Source organism: Diabrotica undecimpunctata, chromosome 8 (genome assembly GCF_040954645.1).
Source record: "Diabrotica undecimpunctata isolate CICGRU chromosome 8, icDiaUnde3, whole genome shotgun sequence".
Taxonomy (NCBI): Eukaryota; Metazoa; Arthropoda; class Insecta; order Coleoptera; family Chrysomelidae; genus Diabrotica; species Diabrotica undecimpunctata.
The window spans coordinates 11,960,686-11,979,556 of record NC_092810.1 but is presented as its reverse complement, the minus strand read 5'-3'; the positions used below and the strand labels follow the sequence as shown (position 1 = coordinate 11,979,556).

At 31.5% G+C, this 18,871-nt stretch overlaps 1 protein-coding gene across 1 annotated transcript in view; it reads left to right on the top strand.

Moving 5' to 3' along the window:
- Positions 1–377: 377 nt before the first annotated feature.
- The window catches only part of LOC140447192 (serine protease inhibitor 27A-like), an 82,148-nt gene continuing 63,654 nt past the window's right edge, over positions 378–18,871 (top strand). The window contains exons 1-2 of the mRNA XM_072539704.1: positions 378–620; positions 15,006–15,127. Of these exons, the coding sequence (XP_072395805.1) occupies positions 596–620; positions 15,006–15,127 (147 nt within the window). The 5' untranslated portion in view covers positions 378–595. The remainder of the gene's footprint in view (positions 621–15,005; positions 15,128–18,871) is intronic.

The window sequence follows — 18,871 nt, the reverse complement described above, 5'->3', positions numbered from 1 at the left end:
AAATATACAGGATTTTCCTTATAAATGTAGATATGATTCAAAGTTACACCCATATTTCTTGATTATATTTGCTACTGTTGCAAATTTTGAAGCTTGTAAGATATTATCGAACTATACACAGTCATAATATAATATAAAAGGACAACTAAGGAGGTCAGTGTAAAAATAAATCAAGAAAATATTTAAAAAGTTGATCAAAGTTACCCCGAATGACTGTACAATTAAAAAATGTTAAATTTAAAATTTATTTTAATAAATGTAAAAACAAACTATTATAATAATATATTAAAAAAAATCTAATTCCGAGCCTGAACATCACTGGGAAATTCCCTTTGATGCAATACCTCCTGAAGCATAACGTGGAGTAAAAATCGCTAAGTAGTTGATAGACTGATATCCGAGAAACCAAATGTTGAACCTCGTTGATAATCTAAACTCTACAGCAGTGTAGAGATCAAGTAAATATAAACAAACACAGAGGCACAATATAACAAAACTGCCTAAACAAGTTTGAGGTCAAGAAATCAAGATTTATCAGCTACAGGCCGCCAATTATTGTAAACGGTTTTAGTATTCCTATCATTAGTGTAGCAAAATGTTGTTGGGATTTTTTATATTGGGTAAGTGAGACTCTTTTTTGTGATTATTGTGTCTGGATTTTTAGTATATGCGAAATATGGCGGTTGATACTTTGTTTTAACTATAATCCACAAGTTTACTTACACTAAAATCTTGCGTGAATGGAATCAAGGTTATTGAGACATTATGAACCTGCCATTGAAATTACTGCTTTAATGTAACCAATGCTAATCAATATTTGTTTATGAATGTAAGGTGTTATTGAAAACCAGGTCGGTTGTATTGTGGACTTTAATCCTAACCTTAAAATAGTAAATGTGTTTTTACTACCATTAGATTCTATTGGTTCAAAATGATTATTGTTTTTAGTATATAACTAATACTGTTTGCTATCTTTAATGGGAAGTAATCGCAATTTTAGTTTTGATTCTCACTTCGGAATGAATTTTGAAAACGGCTTATAATAAATAAATTAGTAAATAACATAAACAATAAAAATAGTAAGTAACATAAAAATGCCAAAAGAAAGTACCTAGCTTTAGAACAATATCAATTGAATGGTATAGATGCAAAATTCACATTCTTCACGTTTCTCAACTTTCGGAAAAATGAGAAAAACTGTTTACTATTGAAGGCTATGGAATAATGCTTTAATTTTTTTTGTGTAACAACCTTGTTGTAATAGAAACTGTTTGCCTAAATTTTATGGGTGTATTTAATAAAAATTGTTTTGTAAATTTAATTTAAAATTCAGACAATGTGAGTTTTGTACCAAAATGTGGTTAACTGTGAGTTTTGCACCAAAATCTTATGGATAATGTTAGTTATAATGCAAACTATTGGAACTTTGCTTTATTTATATTTTAACCTTAAATTAAAAACTAACACCAAAAAAAATAAGGTGGTATTGTTACGATTTTTGTGGGTTAGAAATAAAAACATTAAATAAATTATTTTATTTCTTTATTTAATTTTAATTTTAACAAATCATTAAATTTATTTTACAGTGCTATGAAGTTTTCCCTTTAAAACTAATTGGTATTTTGAAAAATTAAAGGCAAATATCGAGCACAATTTTAATAATCAAATCTTGGCTAAGTACTTTCGCTTTCTACAGCATCATCAGTGGCATTTCGTCCTGTAGAAAGCGAAAGTACTTAGCCAAGATTTGATTATTAAAATTGTGCTCGATATTTGCCTTTAATTTTTCAAAATACTAATTAGTTTTAAAGGGAAAACTTCATAGCACTGTAAAATAAATTTAATGATTTGTTAAAATTAAAATTAAATAAAGAAATAAAATAATTTATTTATTGTTTTTATTTCTAACCCACAAAAATCATAACAATATCACCTTATTTTTCTTGGTTTTAGTTTTTAGTAGTGAAGAGCTTGTATATGTGGTTCAACAAGCTAATGGGTCTATAATTTTCTAGGTCCGTTCTATCTCCTTTTTTATGCAAAAGGATGGTTATAGCATTGTTCCATTCTTTGAGTACCACCTCTCTTTGCTACAAACATAGATTAAACAGTTTCCTTAATTTATTTAATAGCATATCTCCTTCGATAGCTTCTATTACAATAATTCCATCCTCTCCTGGGCCTTTGTTATTTTAAATTTTTCTTAATGCTTCTCGAATCTGATTTACCTTTATCTTTGACATTAGTTCGGAACCTTGAGAATTTTCTTTGAAATGGCTATTTGTATTCCTGTTTGATCTTCTCGTCTACTTCCATATAATTCCTCGTAAAACTCTTCGACGACCTTTATGAACTCGTCTCTACGCTATATTATTTCATTGCTTGTTTATTAATTAATGAATTTCGCATTTCCCATTAGTTAGTTTTCTACATAGAACTTTTAGGCTGTTATTTTCCTCTATAGTGCGTTTAATATTATCGGTTTTAAATTTCCTTAAATCTCTCCTGATTGCCTTCAAAACCGTTTTATTCATTTCTCGTAGAGTGTGGTTAAAAATGATGACGATACATACATCATTTAAATATATCAAATTTTAATATATAATTAATTACATTTATCACCAAAACAAGTTCATATAATTTATATTAGTTTATCCTTCATATAATTTAATTTATGTTATATATTAAATTTATTGCAAAAACAAGTACAATACGATTTCCAATATTGGTCGGTTGGTGTGCGAGTTGGTTTTCGAGTCACGAAAGTTTTGATAAAAAATTATAATTACAAAATCAAACGTGAGTACATTCTACATCATTGCATAAAATATGGGAACTATATATATTTTATTTTACAAAAAACATCATCAATAACCGTAATAATTTTATTCGCAAAAAAATATGTGCGTGCTTACGACATATAGACAGGTATAGATAAAACAGGTACTTCAAAACCGATGCTATGTTCTAGAATATAGCTATTAACAAATCATTCAGGATTAAAAACAATATTACCAATAGGTCAAAGTAAATCATAAACCTAAAAAGCATTTACCTAACCTAAAATATAAATAGGTAAAAATAATTGAAGACCTGCCCGGAAAAACGTTGCAAACGACAAAATGAAATTTGTCAGATAATAACAAAAAACTATTTTGATAATACTGTTTACCAAATTTTGTAAATTTAAGTGTTTTGTGTGTATTACTAATAAGGTAATAACGTTGAGTATAAATAATACAGAACAAAAGACTAATCTGCGCCAAAAACCAAAAAGTAGTTTTTTGCAGAAGAAAAACGTTGCATGTATACCTAGTGTTAACGCACATTGTAACGTTCTTCTGCTAATAAGTTGTAAGGTAAGTCAGGGTAAGAGCGAACGCATTTTTCTAAACTGAAGTATGCATTCTAGAATAATCACAATTAGTATATAAAGTCATTAGAAGTTTCTTATTAGTACTGATTTAGTAACACCTGTTAATTATGCAAACATTATCAAATACAATTTTTTTTTTCGTTACCTGATCAAATATTCTCACTTGCCCCAGACTGTGGGGCAAGTGGGAATAGCATGTGGCTATTATATGTGTTGTGTATTTTACTACGTATGGGGCAATTGCGAATAAGAAACATAAAATTTAGTGTCAGTAATATTTATTTTTATAAAAAGTCCAAAATTTTTTGATGAGAACAAAATATAAAAGCTAAATTTCCTAGCATATGAAATTCAATCCTTTGAAAGATACACTGAACTGGAACGATTTTCCCCTTCTATTTTCTACAGGATCTGGCAATATCATGACAATATTTTCCCTGGAAACAGTGTCAGTGTCATCATTATCTGGCCAGTAAAATGTATAATTGTTATTCTTCTTTTTCGTGAATTTAACAATTGGATTGTTGTTTTCCTGGTCAAATCCCACTATTGTTCCAATGAAGTGTTTCACAGATTTCTTTCCGGTATATTTCACTACAAGCCACTGTCCAGACTCAAAATCTTCCTTTAAATTTTCAATATTGTTGCCCATATCGTCATCTAGGATGTCCTCAACCAAATCATCTATTGAATCATTATCCAAAGAATCATCATCTAACGGTGGATATATATCAGATAGCTCATCTAACGAATCATCATCTAACGGTGGATCTATATCAGACCACTCGTCACTAGAACTGGAACTATGCTGTTTTCATCGTCTAGATTTTATTTTCCGCTGATACTTTACCCCACTGGTGCTGGGCACTGCTTCAATACTATTGTTTGCTTTTTCTTGTAATTTTTGGTAATATTTATTACTGGTTATAACCTCGGCACCAGGAGTTACTCGTGTTTTCTTTACTGGTTCCAAACAAATGACTTTTGTATTTAGGTGAGTGCTGTGACCATCATATATCAATAATAGTGTTCTTTGTTGTCCCACAGCATTCAAAAATGTATTTTTTAAGAAATTGACGAAAACGTCCGTTTCCATCCAGCCGTTTGGAGTAGCTGCATATGCTATATCAAGATTATCTGGGTCCTGTGCTGCCATCCACTGCTCCCATACGAACTTTTCTTTAAATACAATACATGGTGGTACTTTGTCTCCAAATGCATTTGCCGCAGATAATATTGTTACATTCTCCTTACCTGGACCACTCGTAGTTAGCGAACACGGTTTACCTTTGGCTTCTAGCACCTTCACTAGGATGGGTCAACGCATAAGCTGGTCTCGTCAAAATTCCATATTTGCTTAGGCTTATCATTAAGATCTAATTCAACAAGAGTGTTCTTTAAGATCTCAAAATACTTATAAATGGGAAATGGATCACACATCTTCTTCTTTGCGTACTCAACCGATTGGGGTTTCTTGAGAGATAACTTGTATCTTGCTTTAAAGCCGGTGAACCAGTCATGACCAGGAATATTATTTTTAAATAGCGTTCTTATATTATTTTGTGTAACAAAATCAGAGACAATCAACAGAACTTCACGTTTTGACAATCCAAAGCCCCATTTTTCTAGAGTTTTCAATCCTTCGGCTAACTTGCGTTCATGTTCGGCATGAATAACTGGTCCTCTACCTAATGAATCACTTTTTTTTCCTCCACACCAGTTAAATGATTGTGCAATGTTGTTTTTGGAATTGCATAATTTCGGCTTGCTGTATGTAGTGTTGTTTTTCCAGATCTGATATCTTCCAGTGCTTTTTGCAGCTGTTCTTTACTATAAGATGTCGCTCTCTCCATCTTACGTTGATAAATGCGAACCATGGTAGCATCAAAAAAGAGTCAATCATTAAAATTTTAATCGGGGCAGGTGGGAACGTAACTAATTATTCCTAGTTTCCACTTGCCTCGATAAAATTTTATTGAGGCAAGTGCGAACATTAGTGTACGTGGCCTCTAAGTAGGGTTATGTATATTGAAACACGTTTATCGTATTTACGAAGTGCACTTTTACACTAAAATAATACGGCTAATAATCTTACCTTGAAAATCTTGCTATTGCAGAACACTGGGGTAAGTGCAAATTTGACAAATCAAGTGGATTTTTGCAGATATATGTTCAATACCTCAACTCTCACATGTACTATCGGTAACGTCGCTCCACCGTATACAGAACACATGGTTATCAAGTTGAGTAATGTTTACACTAGATTTCGCTATTTTACTATCGTTGGTTGAATTACGGTATTGAATAGTCGCACTTGCCACAGATTCCCACTTACCCTGACTTACCTTAATTATAAACGATATTCCTTGCAATGTTTTTAACCTAGGAAAATATGAGCATTACTAAAATGTTCCAAAACTACCATTAATTGAAAATACGAAAAAATGAAACGTAAAAAACATTATTCTTATTAAAACTTAGATAGTAGATAAACAAAACCAGATTAAGTTGCATGTACAGGTAATTCTCAATAAAATGATCTATACTGTTCTTCTAAACACTCAGTCATTTTCAGCAAGTCTGCTTTTTTTCTTATTAGAAATAGTTAAAGGTTTTCTGTACATTGGAGGCAACGCATCTAGATTAACAAGATGATAAACTGTATTTTGGGACTGTAGCCCGTCCTCTTGGTCTATTTAGTGAAGTACTCCAGTCACTGTGGAGGAAAAGAAGTCAATACCTCTAAATTTTTTATAACTGAATCGATTTTGCTCAAAATTTGGAATTAGGCTTATCTTACCTCCCTCTACAAAAGTTATATATACGCTAGGTGAGCTTTTTATTTTTAAGGGGTAAAATCACCCCCTATTGAAAATAATGAAAAAAATTTATATTAAAGCATTTTATGGATTTAAATCGTGTTAAATTAGGTAATTGAAATATTGTCAATTATAATAATGGATATTGTGTACATTCTCAACCTTTAAATAATCTTAAAAACCACCCCTTTTAATAAAAATAATTGTAAAAAATCGTTTAACAGGTTCAAACGCTTTTGTAGTGCATTTATATCATCTACAATGTAATTCTCTGCTTATATAAAATAATTTTGGTTGATTGCAACACTTTAACCCTTAAAAACTACCCCCTTGGTCAAAATATATAAAAAAATCTTTTTAAACAACTTCAAAAGTTTTTAATGTACATTTATATTCAAAAATTCCTTTCTAATCAATAAAATATTTTTTGATTGGTTGCTTATTTTCAACCCTTAAAAACCACCTCTATGCTCACGAAACAAATTCCCCTTTGGTAAATGTCTAAATAAAAAAATTAAGTATACTCATGATGTTTTTATTGTAAAAAATTATGCATGAAAATACTTTACATTAGAAAGTATACAAAATATATTTACAAAAATAAAAATCACTTACAGTATATCAAATTATTCATTGTCTGAAACGTCATTCTCATCGTGTTCTAACTCCACCTCTTCGTCTATTGCAGGACAGTTTTGACAATTGTCGCCAGAGCATGTTCCACACGTAGCATTGCAAAATAGACCTAGTCTACGACAGCCACACGCTGAGCCGCAACCCTTTTTGCAATTGCAAAAAATCATTTTCAATAGTTCTTCTGGTGCAGGTGAACTTTTCATTTTTATTGGTTGTAAAATATCATCACTCTTGAACCATCCCCAATCTGTTATATCAATCTCTTTGTTTCCAAGCCATATCTGAGTTTGTAAATAAACTCTTTTGGTATGCTCATCCAGGGCACTTACAGTTGGTACAAGAGATGATAATTTAACTGCACTATTTTTAGTTGTGGCTTTAATAAAGGATTCGTATCGCATTTGTTCAAGTAATGATGAATAATCTTCGACCTTATTCATTTTGTTCATGTGGGTCTCTTTGGCAAGGCCATACAGCAAAATTGTACAGTATATCCCAGCTTCTAAAATATCTTCGAGATCTGAAGTACTCCTGTCATTGGCACTCATTGGCGGCTTGCCCACGCAACTTCAAAGGAGTGTCGCTTCTCTGTGTTCGTTAGTTCTCTGATGCAGATGTTCAGTTTAGAGGTGCCTATATTATATACATAACATATATAGATGTATGTATGTAGTATATATATATTTGTGTGAGTGTTAGTGTGTCTGTGTTACCAGTTTTTCGAATATACATACTTGAATAAAGCATTTATATATACAGAAAATAAGTTGATGCTCCAAAATATAAATAACATGCTCCAAATTTTTTTTAGAATAACTCCGTTAATTTTTAAGCTACAGTGTCCATTAAAAAAATATTTTGAAGGTAATTTCAAAAGCTACAAGACTAAGTTGGTTAAAATATGTTAAAATTCTTTCTTTTTAAATAGTAAAAAGCCAAAGTGCTGATTACAGGTGTGTCAGCCGCTGTATCTCAAACTTCAATTGGCTATATCTCTATTATTTTTCGAGCTACAACAAAAATAAAAAAATCAAAATTTTTGTTAAGAAAAAAACTACATTTTGGTATACAACCATTTTTCACGTATCTCTTATAGTTTTAGATTTATTTTGAAAAAGTGTAAATTTTTAGATAATTAAAAAAAACGATTTTTTAATTTAAACATGATTTTTTTAAAAAATACGCATTTTAAACAGGCTAAACTTTTAAAACTTATAAATAACACTAAATTTCGCTTTGTTTTAATCGAAATGGCTTTTAACATAGCTCATTTTAAAGGTTTTTTCTAGCTCTTTAAAAAGTTTTGTATGAGTTTTTATCAAAAAGATGTCCATTTTCCGATATTTGATGTTAAATGCATCGAGTATAGTATCCCAAAAATAAAAAGTCATCTTCAAACAATTATAAATCGCTTAGTATTGTACTTATAAAACTTAATAAAAAAACAATCTCTTTGTTTTTTTATAAGCTTTATTTTTGTTCATTATATATTTTTCAATAACACGCTTTGTTTTTGAGTTATTCGTACAAAATCATTGGAAAACATGTTTTTTTTTGCGAAAAGTTTACTTTTTCAAGTGCGTATCAACTCAAAAAGTATTGATTTAGCGAAAAAAATTTATATGACATTTTTTGTTTAAAATTTGATTCTCTATCAATTCCCGGGGTTATTTTGAGTGTAAAAAGTTCAACCCCCTAGATGGGGTGCCAATCACCCCAGGGGTAGAAGCACACATCGGCACCATATAACTTATGTTTTTTGAGTAATTTACTACCCACTGTAAAAATTTCAGATAAATCAGTGCAGTTATAAAAAACTTAAAGGGAAAATGCCACAGTAACTGGACTAAAGGTGATGTCTGCATTGTTGTAGGATATTATGTAGGATATCTCTTATCCGCAGAACAGTCGGTTCGTTGGCTGTGACCTGTATTCAACGTACTTCTGTTATTTTAATGTCTTTCTTAATTTGATCCTCAATTGAGGTCAAGTTAACAAAATTCTCATGTTTCAATTCAAATACTTGAAAAGATTTTCTTGATCTTGCTGACTTGATTAGCTCAAGTACATCTTGAGTGGAATATAGCTGACTGTCATTTTTATCTTTTCGATGAGCGCAAAATCCCTATCACAGGGTAAAAAGCTGTGCCCGGATACTAAAAATTTTTGATTTAGTTCAGTAAAGAACTTTGATGACATTGGATAGTGACACAATGATATCATATTCTAATTATTATTTTGGACGTCACATCGATCAGACCATAGTATAAGTTTTTGTTCTGCTCTAACCTCTAGTTTCTTAAAATTCTCAAGAACATACCTTAAAATATCTCCATCTCCATATACTGTCTGGAGTTCATCATTGTATATCTCCATTCATCTCTATCAATAGAGATGAAAACATAGTACGCTACATTAAAGCAAACCGAATAAGATGGGCGGGCCACGTACTAAGATCAAGTGACGAAAGACTCCAGAACGCCACATTCTGGGAAAGGCCCGATGGCAGGTCAGTTGGTCGCCCAAGAAAGAGATGGAAGGACGCAGTAGCCAGTTATTTACGCAAAATGGGAATACAGCAATGGGAAATAGCTGTTCAGGACCGACAACAATGGGGGGAAATAGTAAACGCGGCCAAGACTCACATAGAGTTATAGAGCCAACGGATGATGATAATGATACCTTAAAATACAAGAAGATATTTTAGCACTGCCCCTCTTGGCTACAGTTTGTAAACAACACATGGTAGCTTCAGAGGTTCCCATATTGTGGATAGCAAAATTGTAATTTGTGGACTGACGCTGGTAATAAACATCGGAATGTGATAAGTTAGGTATAAAAATGACTTGTTGCAAATCCACATATAAAACTATCACATTAGAATTCAACTTAGCTGCCTCTTCATCAGATTTCAAAGATGAGTATGTACTTTCTGCTTTGCTATGATGTAGCTCGGATTCAGTTTGAATTTTCTTTTGTTCTCTGCAGCACTCAGTTTTATAAAAATTTTATCACATACTTTGCAAGTATCGGAGCGAGGAACTCAAAACTAAAATTAAAATCTTTGAATATTTCTTTGTAAGTATGGAATTTTACATTAACTGCATATAATATTTTAAACAGCTCAAGCATTTTGTTAATGTTTAGGTCAGGGTTAAGGCACTGTTTTTTGTTGGAATTTCGAGAATGGTGACTTTCTCGAAATAGAAAAGACGAAATCTGTTATTTGATTAGATCTTTTACAGACTCTTTGACTTTTGTTGGATAATTTACGTGTTTTCCACGACAGTCAAACAACTTTTGATTTGACTTGATTTTTTCAAATAAAATTTGAACTCTGCATTTTGTTATAGAAATTTCACAAAACATTTTATGGCATACCTGTTGTCTTTTTTCAGTAATTAACAAATTTTTTTATTGTGTTTTATATTATTCTATTTTATTCCATTTTATTCCACTTTATTCTATTTAATTCTATATTATTCCATTTTATTCTAGTCCTATTTTATTTAATTTATTCTATTTTATTCTATTTTATTCTATTTTATTCTATTTTATTCTATTTTATTTTATTTTATTCTATTTTATTCTATTTTATTCTATTTTATTCTATTTTATTCTATTTTATTCTATTTTATTCTATTTTATTCTATTTTATTCTATTTTATTCTATTTTATTCTATTTTATTCTATTTTATTCTATTTTATTCTGTTTTATTCTTTTTTATTCTCTTTTAATCCATTTTATTTTATTTTAAGTAGTAGAAATGAGAAAAACTGTTTACGTACATTTTTTTAAAAATTATCTTTTACACAAACCTTTTCCCAATAATAACAAACACAGCCAAAAATAATTATCAAGTTCTAAAGTGATACCCGTACAAACATTTCGGCAATTCATTGTTATTAATATAGATATATAAAATTTATATTTATTTATATGTGAAATTAATCATAATATTAAAAAAAAACATTCTAGAGACGGGATTTTGTTCTACAAATAATTTATTATTACCAGACGATCGTTGGGTTCTACAACAATAGGTTCTAAAAAGAAAATAATACACAGATTAAACTAATAAATCATACGTGACATCTCGTGACAAGTAAGGAGTCCCCAAATTTGTTTCGTACTGGAAATCTTTACTTTATTGTTCGAAAAATGTTCGTAATATTTTCTTGTAATAAGTTAAAATTGAATTGAACATTATGTGGTTTTATCCGTAGACTGCCATTTGGTTTTACCACGAAGTAATCACATATTTCCAAATTTTAATTCTTAATTGATTTAGGTTTTTCTTCGTTTTGTATTTTAAGCACGGTGTGATTTTTATTTTTTACGTACAAAAATGAATACATAAATTCATACGAAAATTTAGAATGGGTTTTAAAATAGACAAAAACACAATATTTTATAAAAGTGGTCCACAGAAACGAAAACACATCATTTGATATTTGTTTATATAGAAGATAGAGAAGATAACATCTTGCATCATAAGGAATTAAAATATGCAACTGAGCAGATACAAGCTACAACAGTCTGTGTGAAGATGAAAACGTATACCGTAAATATAAGTTCAATATATTGTCCTCCTAGACACTCCATTAAAAGAGAACAATATAAAGAGTTTATGAACACTTTAAGAAAAATATACATCATCGGTGGCGACTTTAATGCAAAGAATACCCACTGGGGCTCTAGGCTAACTAAAACTAAAGGAAAAGAACTATTGTCAGCTGTTGAGGAACAAAATTCCAGACCTAATAGATTTCTTTATTTATAAAAATATCTCAGCTAACTATCTGGATATCAATGACGGCTGGGACATGAACTCTGATCACTCACCGATAATTTTAACTATGAGTGATACAGTGATTAAAAAAGAGTTCAATCCAAATATTGTCTAATAAGAAAACTGACTGGGAGAGCTTCAAAATAAATCTTGAACACAAAATTAATCTTGCTGTGCCATTGAAAAACACGAGGCAACTTGATGACGAATTAGAAGTTTTTATAAAAAATATCCAACAGGTAGCTTGGGAAAATACTCCCACAATAACTTCTAGAACAAAAGGGAACAACTATCCAAAAGAAATCAGAGAACTCATAGTAGAAAAAAGGAAGTTAAGAAAAAAATAACAGCAATACAGAGCTCCTCGAGACAAAGTTAGTCTAAATAATGCTACACAAAAACTAAAAAGGGAGTTACAGAATATAAAAAATGCAACAATTAATTATTTTTTAAGTAATTTAACACCTGACCAGAACACAGATTATTTGTTATGGTAGGCAACAAAAAAATGAAGAGACCAATTATTCATTCTCCTCCTATCAAGTTGGAAAACGGCAACTGGGCTAGAAAGCAGAACGATTTGTAGATCATTTAGAAAGCACGTTCAAACCCAACGACCATGATGGTGAAGAACTGAGATGGGAAGAACTACTCCACACTGAAGAAAGAATAACGTTGACATCATTTAGAGAAGTATTAACAGAGATAAAAGAGAATATAAATCCTAAGAAAGCTCCAGGATATGATCTGATAACAAGAGAACTATTAAAAAATCTACCAAGAAAAGCACTTCCATTGAAAAGATTAAAACCAATAATAGAAAGAAAAAATCTTATACCAAATCATCAATTTGGTTTCAGAAATCAACATTCCACTATAGATCAAGTTCACAGAATAACGAATATAATAGAAAAAACATTAGAAGAAAAGAAAGTCTGCTCTACAATTTTCTTGGACGTAGCACAGGAGTTTGATAAAGTCTGGCATGAGGGTTTAATAACTATAACTAACTATAACTATAAACTAAGAACGTTCATGCCTAAACAGTACTCAGAAATCTTGAAATCATACATTGCGAATAGATATTTCAGAGTAAAACAAGAAGAAGTGTACACCAACTTAAGGGATATCAAAGCTGGCGTGCCACAAGGGAGTGTCTTCGGTCCGGTCCTGTACCTATTGTATACATGTGACATTCCAGAACTGGAACAAAATACTATTGCCACCTTCGCGGATGATACAGCCATACTAGCGATAGGAGACACTAGTGAAGAAGCGTCTGATAAGTTGCAACTATCAGTAAATAAAATACATAACTGGACCAGAAAATGGCGAATAAAATTAAATGAGACTAAATCTGCACACGTTAACTTTACAAATAAAAAAATAGAAAATTTCCCAGTTAGAATAAATAGTACCCAAGTTCCTTATGCGACATCAGCAAAATACTTGGACATCACCGTAGACGCAAAGCTGCGCTGGAAAGTCCATGTAAAAATTCAACATTATCAATTCATAATAATTTATTCATCTACAAGCAAGTACTGAGGCCAGTATGGGTATATGGGTGCCAACTCTGGGGCTGTACCAAAGCTAGTAATCTACATATTATCCAGAGATTTCAAAACAAAGTACTGAGAAACATTGTTGATGCTCCTTGGTATATCCGTAACAGCAACCTCCGCCAGGACCTGGGTATGGAAACTGTGATCGAAATAATCAAGAGAACAGCAGCAAGTCACGATCAGAGGCTGCATAGTCATATGAATGTCGAGGCAATCCAGCTTCTTGATAACACTGAACTAAAGAGAAGACTCATAAGGACAAAACCATTTGAGTTAGTCTAAATGTGCACCAGTTAAGTATTTGTGACCAGATAGCAGTATACAAACACCGCACAGGTGTTAAAAAAAATTATTTGTTTATGAGAATACTATGATAAGACAAGTTCAGACATCGATTTTGGGTTAAGTGGCCCAAAACATTATCAGAAGCACCTTATTCCTTCTTCTTTCAGTCTTCTTCATTTACTACAAAAGATTGGCGATCACTCTGGAGAATTCCTCGCGTTTCCTCGGTGTTCTTAGTCAGGCAAAAGTGTTTAATCGGAACCACTGTCATGTTTTGTTGAGCCAAGACATCTTTCTTTGTCCTATTCCTCCCTTTCCTCGTCCTATTTCTCCCTTTAATTGTATCTTTCCCATGATAATTAGCTGTAGTCCATTAAAATGTTGCTTTTACCTTAAAGTGCATTTCTTAGAGAACGCATTTTTTTTAATATGTTGAAAGGATATGTATAAGCTTAAGTTTAAGTTTGTGAGGTCGTCTCCCTTATCCCCCCTGCCGCCATCTTGGAAAAAGGGGGAAAAGTGTTTTCGCGCTGTATCTCGTAAACTAGCAACCCTATAAAAAATTTTATTTGACATTATTTGTTGCAAATGCAATTGTCGACTTTTCATTACTTTATTTCCATTACTTTTAATCTTTTTCTTTGTAAAATTTCTTTATAAAATAATCGTTTTACTTTGTAAAATGGAAAATAAAAAAGATATAAACAAAACTATCTAAAAATTTTGGAATAAATTTTCTTTTAACTTTTTTTATGGTAATTGTACAATAAAACGACATCATAACAACATATTATAGAATAGTTTTCACTACAAATTTGTTTAATTTCATTAATTTCTCTTAATTTTACAGCGCTCCAAAGTTGGCCGTGTTCTTGAATACTCTTAAGAATACGATAAAAACGAACCATTAGACATATTTTTTATTCATATCATTTTAAATCAATTTATTGTTTTCTTAACATTCCTATGTTAGTTTCTTAATTTATTATCGATCCTTTGCACCACCACAAAACTTACCCCACCTAATGCACTTGCGTCTCACGGAAAAGCTCCAATGGGCAGAGATAAATTTTAATAAAAGCAGCATCCCATTATTATTTTAAGTTCGTACCAATATTATTCTTATAAGATAAATTTCTTGGTAAAGAAAAGAGCAAAAGACATTTTTAAAACTGCTCTTTCAGAAGTGAGTTTTAGTGTCGACCAGGCTGGATCTAATGACGATACAGTCACAGCATTAGGAATGGTGCACTCCAATGTGTTTCCAAAGTGTCCAATTTTTTTAAACCTTACAGCAAATGACCAGACGTTATGGAAAGCGACTAAGAAGCTTACACAACTATTCCTCCCATTCGTAAACTTTTAATAGGTACTTTTTCTGATCCAAAAGTCTATCGTCCGCTGAATGAGTAGTACGCTGGTATCATGTCTTGGTGAAAGTTCATTCATTCATTTTCTCTACTGTCAGACGCTATAAAAGCTTTCTAAAATATGTGCATGCACGTTATTAATGATTTTTTTTTGGTTATAGGAACATGTCTGTTGCATCTAGGATACTGCGAAGCATCCCCAGAGACAACTACTACTGAAGATATAGATGTTTATTATCCAAATGTGAATTGGTCAAATATTTTTGATTGGAAAATATTAAAAGTAAGTTATATAAACAATACATACATCAATAGGTGTAGATAACATTTAGTTAACATTAGTTCTGATAGCTGTACGTTCAAAAATATGAGCCAAAATAGCCGTTATCATCGACAACAAATTTGGGACTCTCCTTTTATTAAATATTTTGTTAAAAATTAACGACAAATTGAGGCATTTGTCAAGACGAATTAAAGAAACGTCAAATAAAGATCTCTTGATATATCAATGATCCTGGCTTATTTTTAATGAATTATATATTAAAATCTTAAATACATACGCAAAAAATTTCGGAACAATATTTTGGTCTCTGATCAAGTAATCGAGGCAATGAACCACAAAAATCGGCGCAGTCAGACGGATTGAGATGCGTTACTAAGGTAATATTTTTCAATTGTCGTAGAGGAACACATTAGTGTCGCTTCAACGAAAATAGCTGACAGAAATCCAAAACTTGTTGACTAGTCGCCAGGAGGGAGCCAAAACCATTACACTTCGTGATGAAGGTTACAGATATCAAGAAATAGTAAACAAATTAGGTGGTGGTAATACAACGTAAGGTGTAATTAAAATTTGTAAACAATATCATAACATTGGAACGACAAAATCAGCAAAAATATCAGGCAGAAAACCGAAAGTTAGTTAATGATACGATGGGCGCAGAAATAATTTGGATTTCCAGCTAAAATCCCTAGAAATAAGCGGTTCCTGAACAAAAAACAGACAAAAACGCATTAATTTTTTACACACAGAGCGGGGGCAGAAGAAACGTTGAGTAAGGTAATTTGGAGTGGTGAATCGAGTGAGTCTTGATCTTTGAGATTGATGAATTGAAGTTTGTTTGCCGACCGGGGAAAGACCCTTTGCCTCGGTGTACTACGGTCACAATGGACCACCCTATGATTGTCATGATATTGGCTTGTATGATCACTAACGTAGTTTAACGTTTAGCATTAATATAGGGCAATATTAATGCAAAAAAATATTAAAAAGGAATACTACAATTCAAACTGTAACCGACTATCAGAGATTTGTTTAAAAGGGATGCTCAACATTGCATGTTCCAGCAGGATGAAGTGCCCTGTCATACAGCCAAGACTTCCATAAAATGGTTAAGAAACAATGACGCTACTGTCCTGCCTTGGCCTGGAAATAATCCCGATCTAAACCTCTAAATTTTAAAGAAATAAGAAAGGTTAATTGGCATTAACAGAAAGAAGTAGATCTCACTAAGATGCTGAATGTCTGATTTTTGATTAATTACATGGTCTTCTTCAGCAATATATGCCATTTCTAAGAACGATTTCTAACGATTTAGTATATATAAACGCATAATATTATTAAAGGAATCCTTATGCCAATGCGAAACTAAATTGGAAAAAACTTTATTTTATTTGTAACAATTTACCGTGCAAAGGTAAAAAATCTCCTCCCTGCTCCCTCTGTCCAATAGAGCTTGGGCTCTGGTCTTCGTCAGCATCATTTTCCAAGCATCCCTTTCCTCGGCTGCTATCCTCCAGTTATCCACCCTTAATATCTCTCCAGCATCAGTTACCACTTCGACTATCCACCTCTTCCTTGGCCGATGTCCCACTATAGTTCCACTAAGCATTCTAATAGGTATTCTGTCAGTATTCATTGATATAAGGCAACCTGCCTAGCGCAATCTTTATATTTTACGTAATTTGCTATAGAGGATTATTTCTAATATTGATATAAGTCGTCATTGAACCTTATTCCCAACGTACAGTTATCGCAAATAGGTCCCAATATACTTTTCAATGTCTTTCTTTTAAAAGTACTAAGAAGGTTTATTGTTCTTTCTATTATGATCCATTTTTCTACATCATAAATGTGACTATTGGTCGTATGATGGTTTTATATTTTTTGAACTTTACTTCCCCATGGATTTCTTTGGGTATAAACACCGACAGAAAGAAGTATGCTCTGCTAAAATTATCCTTTTCCGGATTTCTCGCTTAATTTAATATATATTATTTCTTGTTGTGCTTTATTTGTTTATTTGTGTATTTACGTTGAATACCTGAACAATAGTAGGCCATCCTAATTTGAATCCAGGCTGATACTCTCCTATGATTTACTCTCGAATGTTAATCTCCTGTTCATGACCCAAGTAAACACTATCGAAGTCTAGTAAACAAAAAATTCAAAAAGTCATTCAAAGTCACGCGTCGTAATTGGTCAAAAGTAGCCGAAATCACGTATCAATCATGAATTCTCAGAAATTTGGAATTCGATCATTGGCGGCGGGTAATAAAATATATTTCCTTGGTGGTCACTTTACATTGTAACAATGTAAAGCAATTTCTGCTTGTAATAATAAAAATACAAAATACAAACTAAAATGTTTATGTATCATGGATTTTTTAATACCACGTGATACTTACCACCGTTTGAAAAGACTTTTAATAATTATTGACGACTTCCGTGTATTTATATTCCTTTATTCTACCCCCAGTATATTGTTTTACCTTGTTTTATTTTGTTTTATTTTGTTTATTTTAGTTTTTTGTACCGATTTAAAAGCTACAGTCCTAATAATCTATTTACGTGTAAGGGTTGACCCAATAAATATTTCCTAAGCAGTTACTTGGGTGCTTTAATGAATTTTCAATAATCCCTTTCTACGATTACACCCTCACGTTTAAATCGATTCACGTAGGATCGTAAATATTTCTAAGAGTCTAAAGAGTCCTAATTAACGCAATATTTTCTAAATAATTATTTTTAAGGGAAAGAAATACTGAACACCTAAAAAACCAGGTATGTACTGGATTAAATTGTTTCTAAAGTATTTTTGGATATAAATGAAATAGTAACTTTTTTTATTTTTTCTTTACTTTTTTTTAAATTATACCACTAAAAATGAGACATTTTGTTATCTCCTATGTATATCATAAAAATTTACTGTCAATGTTTTTACTCAATCTATTTATAAAACCATTCACGAGTTTAAAAAAGCATAACCAAAATCTAGATAAATTTTTGTCTAAATGATTTCAGATGCCTCTAACATGTCACATGCCTCTAACAAAAACAAGGGCATTTTTTTTAATTTTGTGCTTTATTGTCCATCTCTCGTGAAGTTTCTTAACTACCATGGCCAAAAATAGTAACATTTGTACCATGGCAGGGTCAAATTTGACCCCCCATTGTTTTTTGTATCAAAAAATATTCTTTTTTTAACTTGTTTTATTTTAAATTATTTTGTTTACAGCTACTTTTACATTTATATAAAAATAAACGAATTTGGTTAATTAGATATGACTTTATTTAAAAAAAACTTTTGTATTCAGTCAAATTAACATAGCTATGCACTTTCTCAAATTATAAGAAAAATAATAACAATGTGCAGTTTTTTTATATCCAATGGTGAAATCTAGGTATCATAGCTCCTACCTAAAATAAAAAAAAATCGATTTAGATTTCGTATCTCAAAAATGACAAGCATGATTTTACCTTAATTTTCAACACAACTTATGCATAACGATGAGCTTTCTTTCTTTTGGTTTTTGGAATATGGACATATTTTACACCTTCCCCTCTTTTTTCGTCGTTGTGGCTCTGGATTTGCGGCAGGCATTGGTTCCTGAAGTCCGGAAACTTTAAAAATTGCACTACGAATTTCTCTCGGTAAACAAGTTTGCTGAGCTCTACGAGTTAAATGGGCCTTAATAAGTTCTTGACCTAAAGTGGTTAGAAACAATCTTCTTTCCATTATTTGAT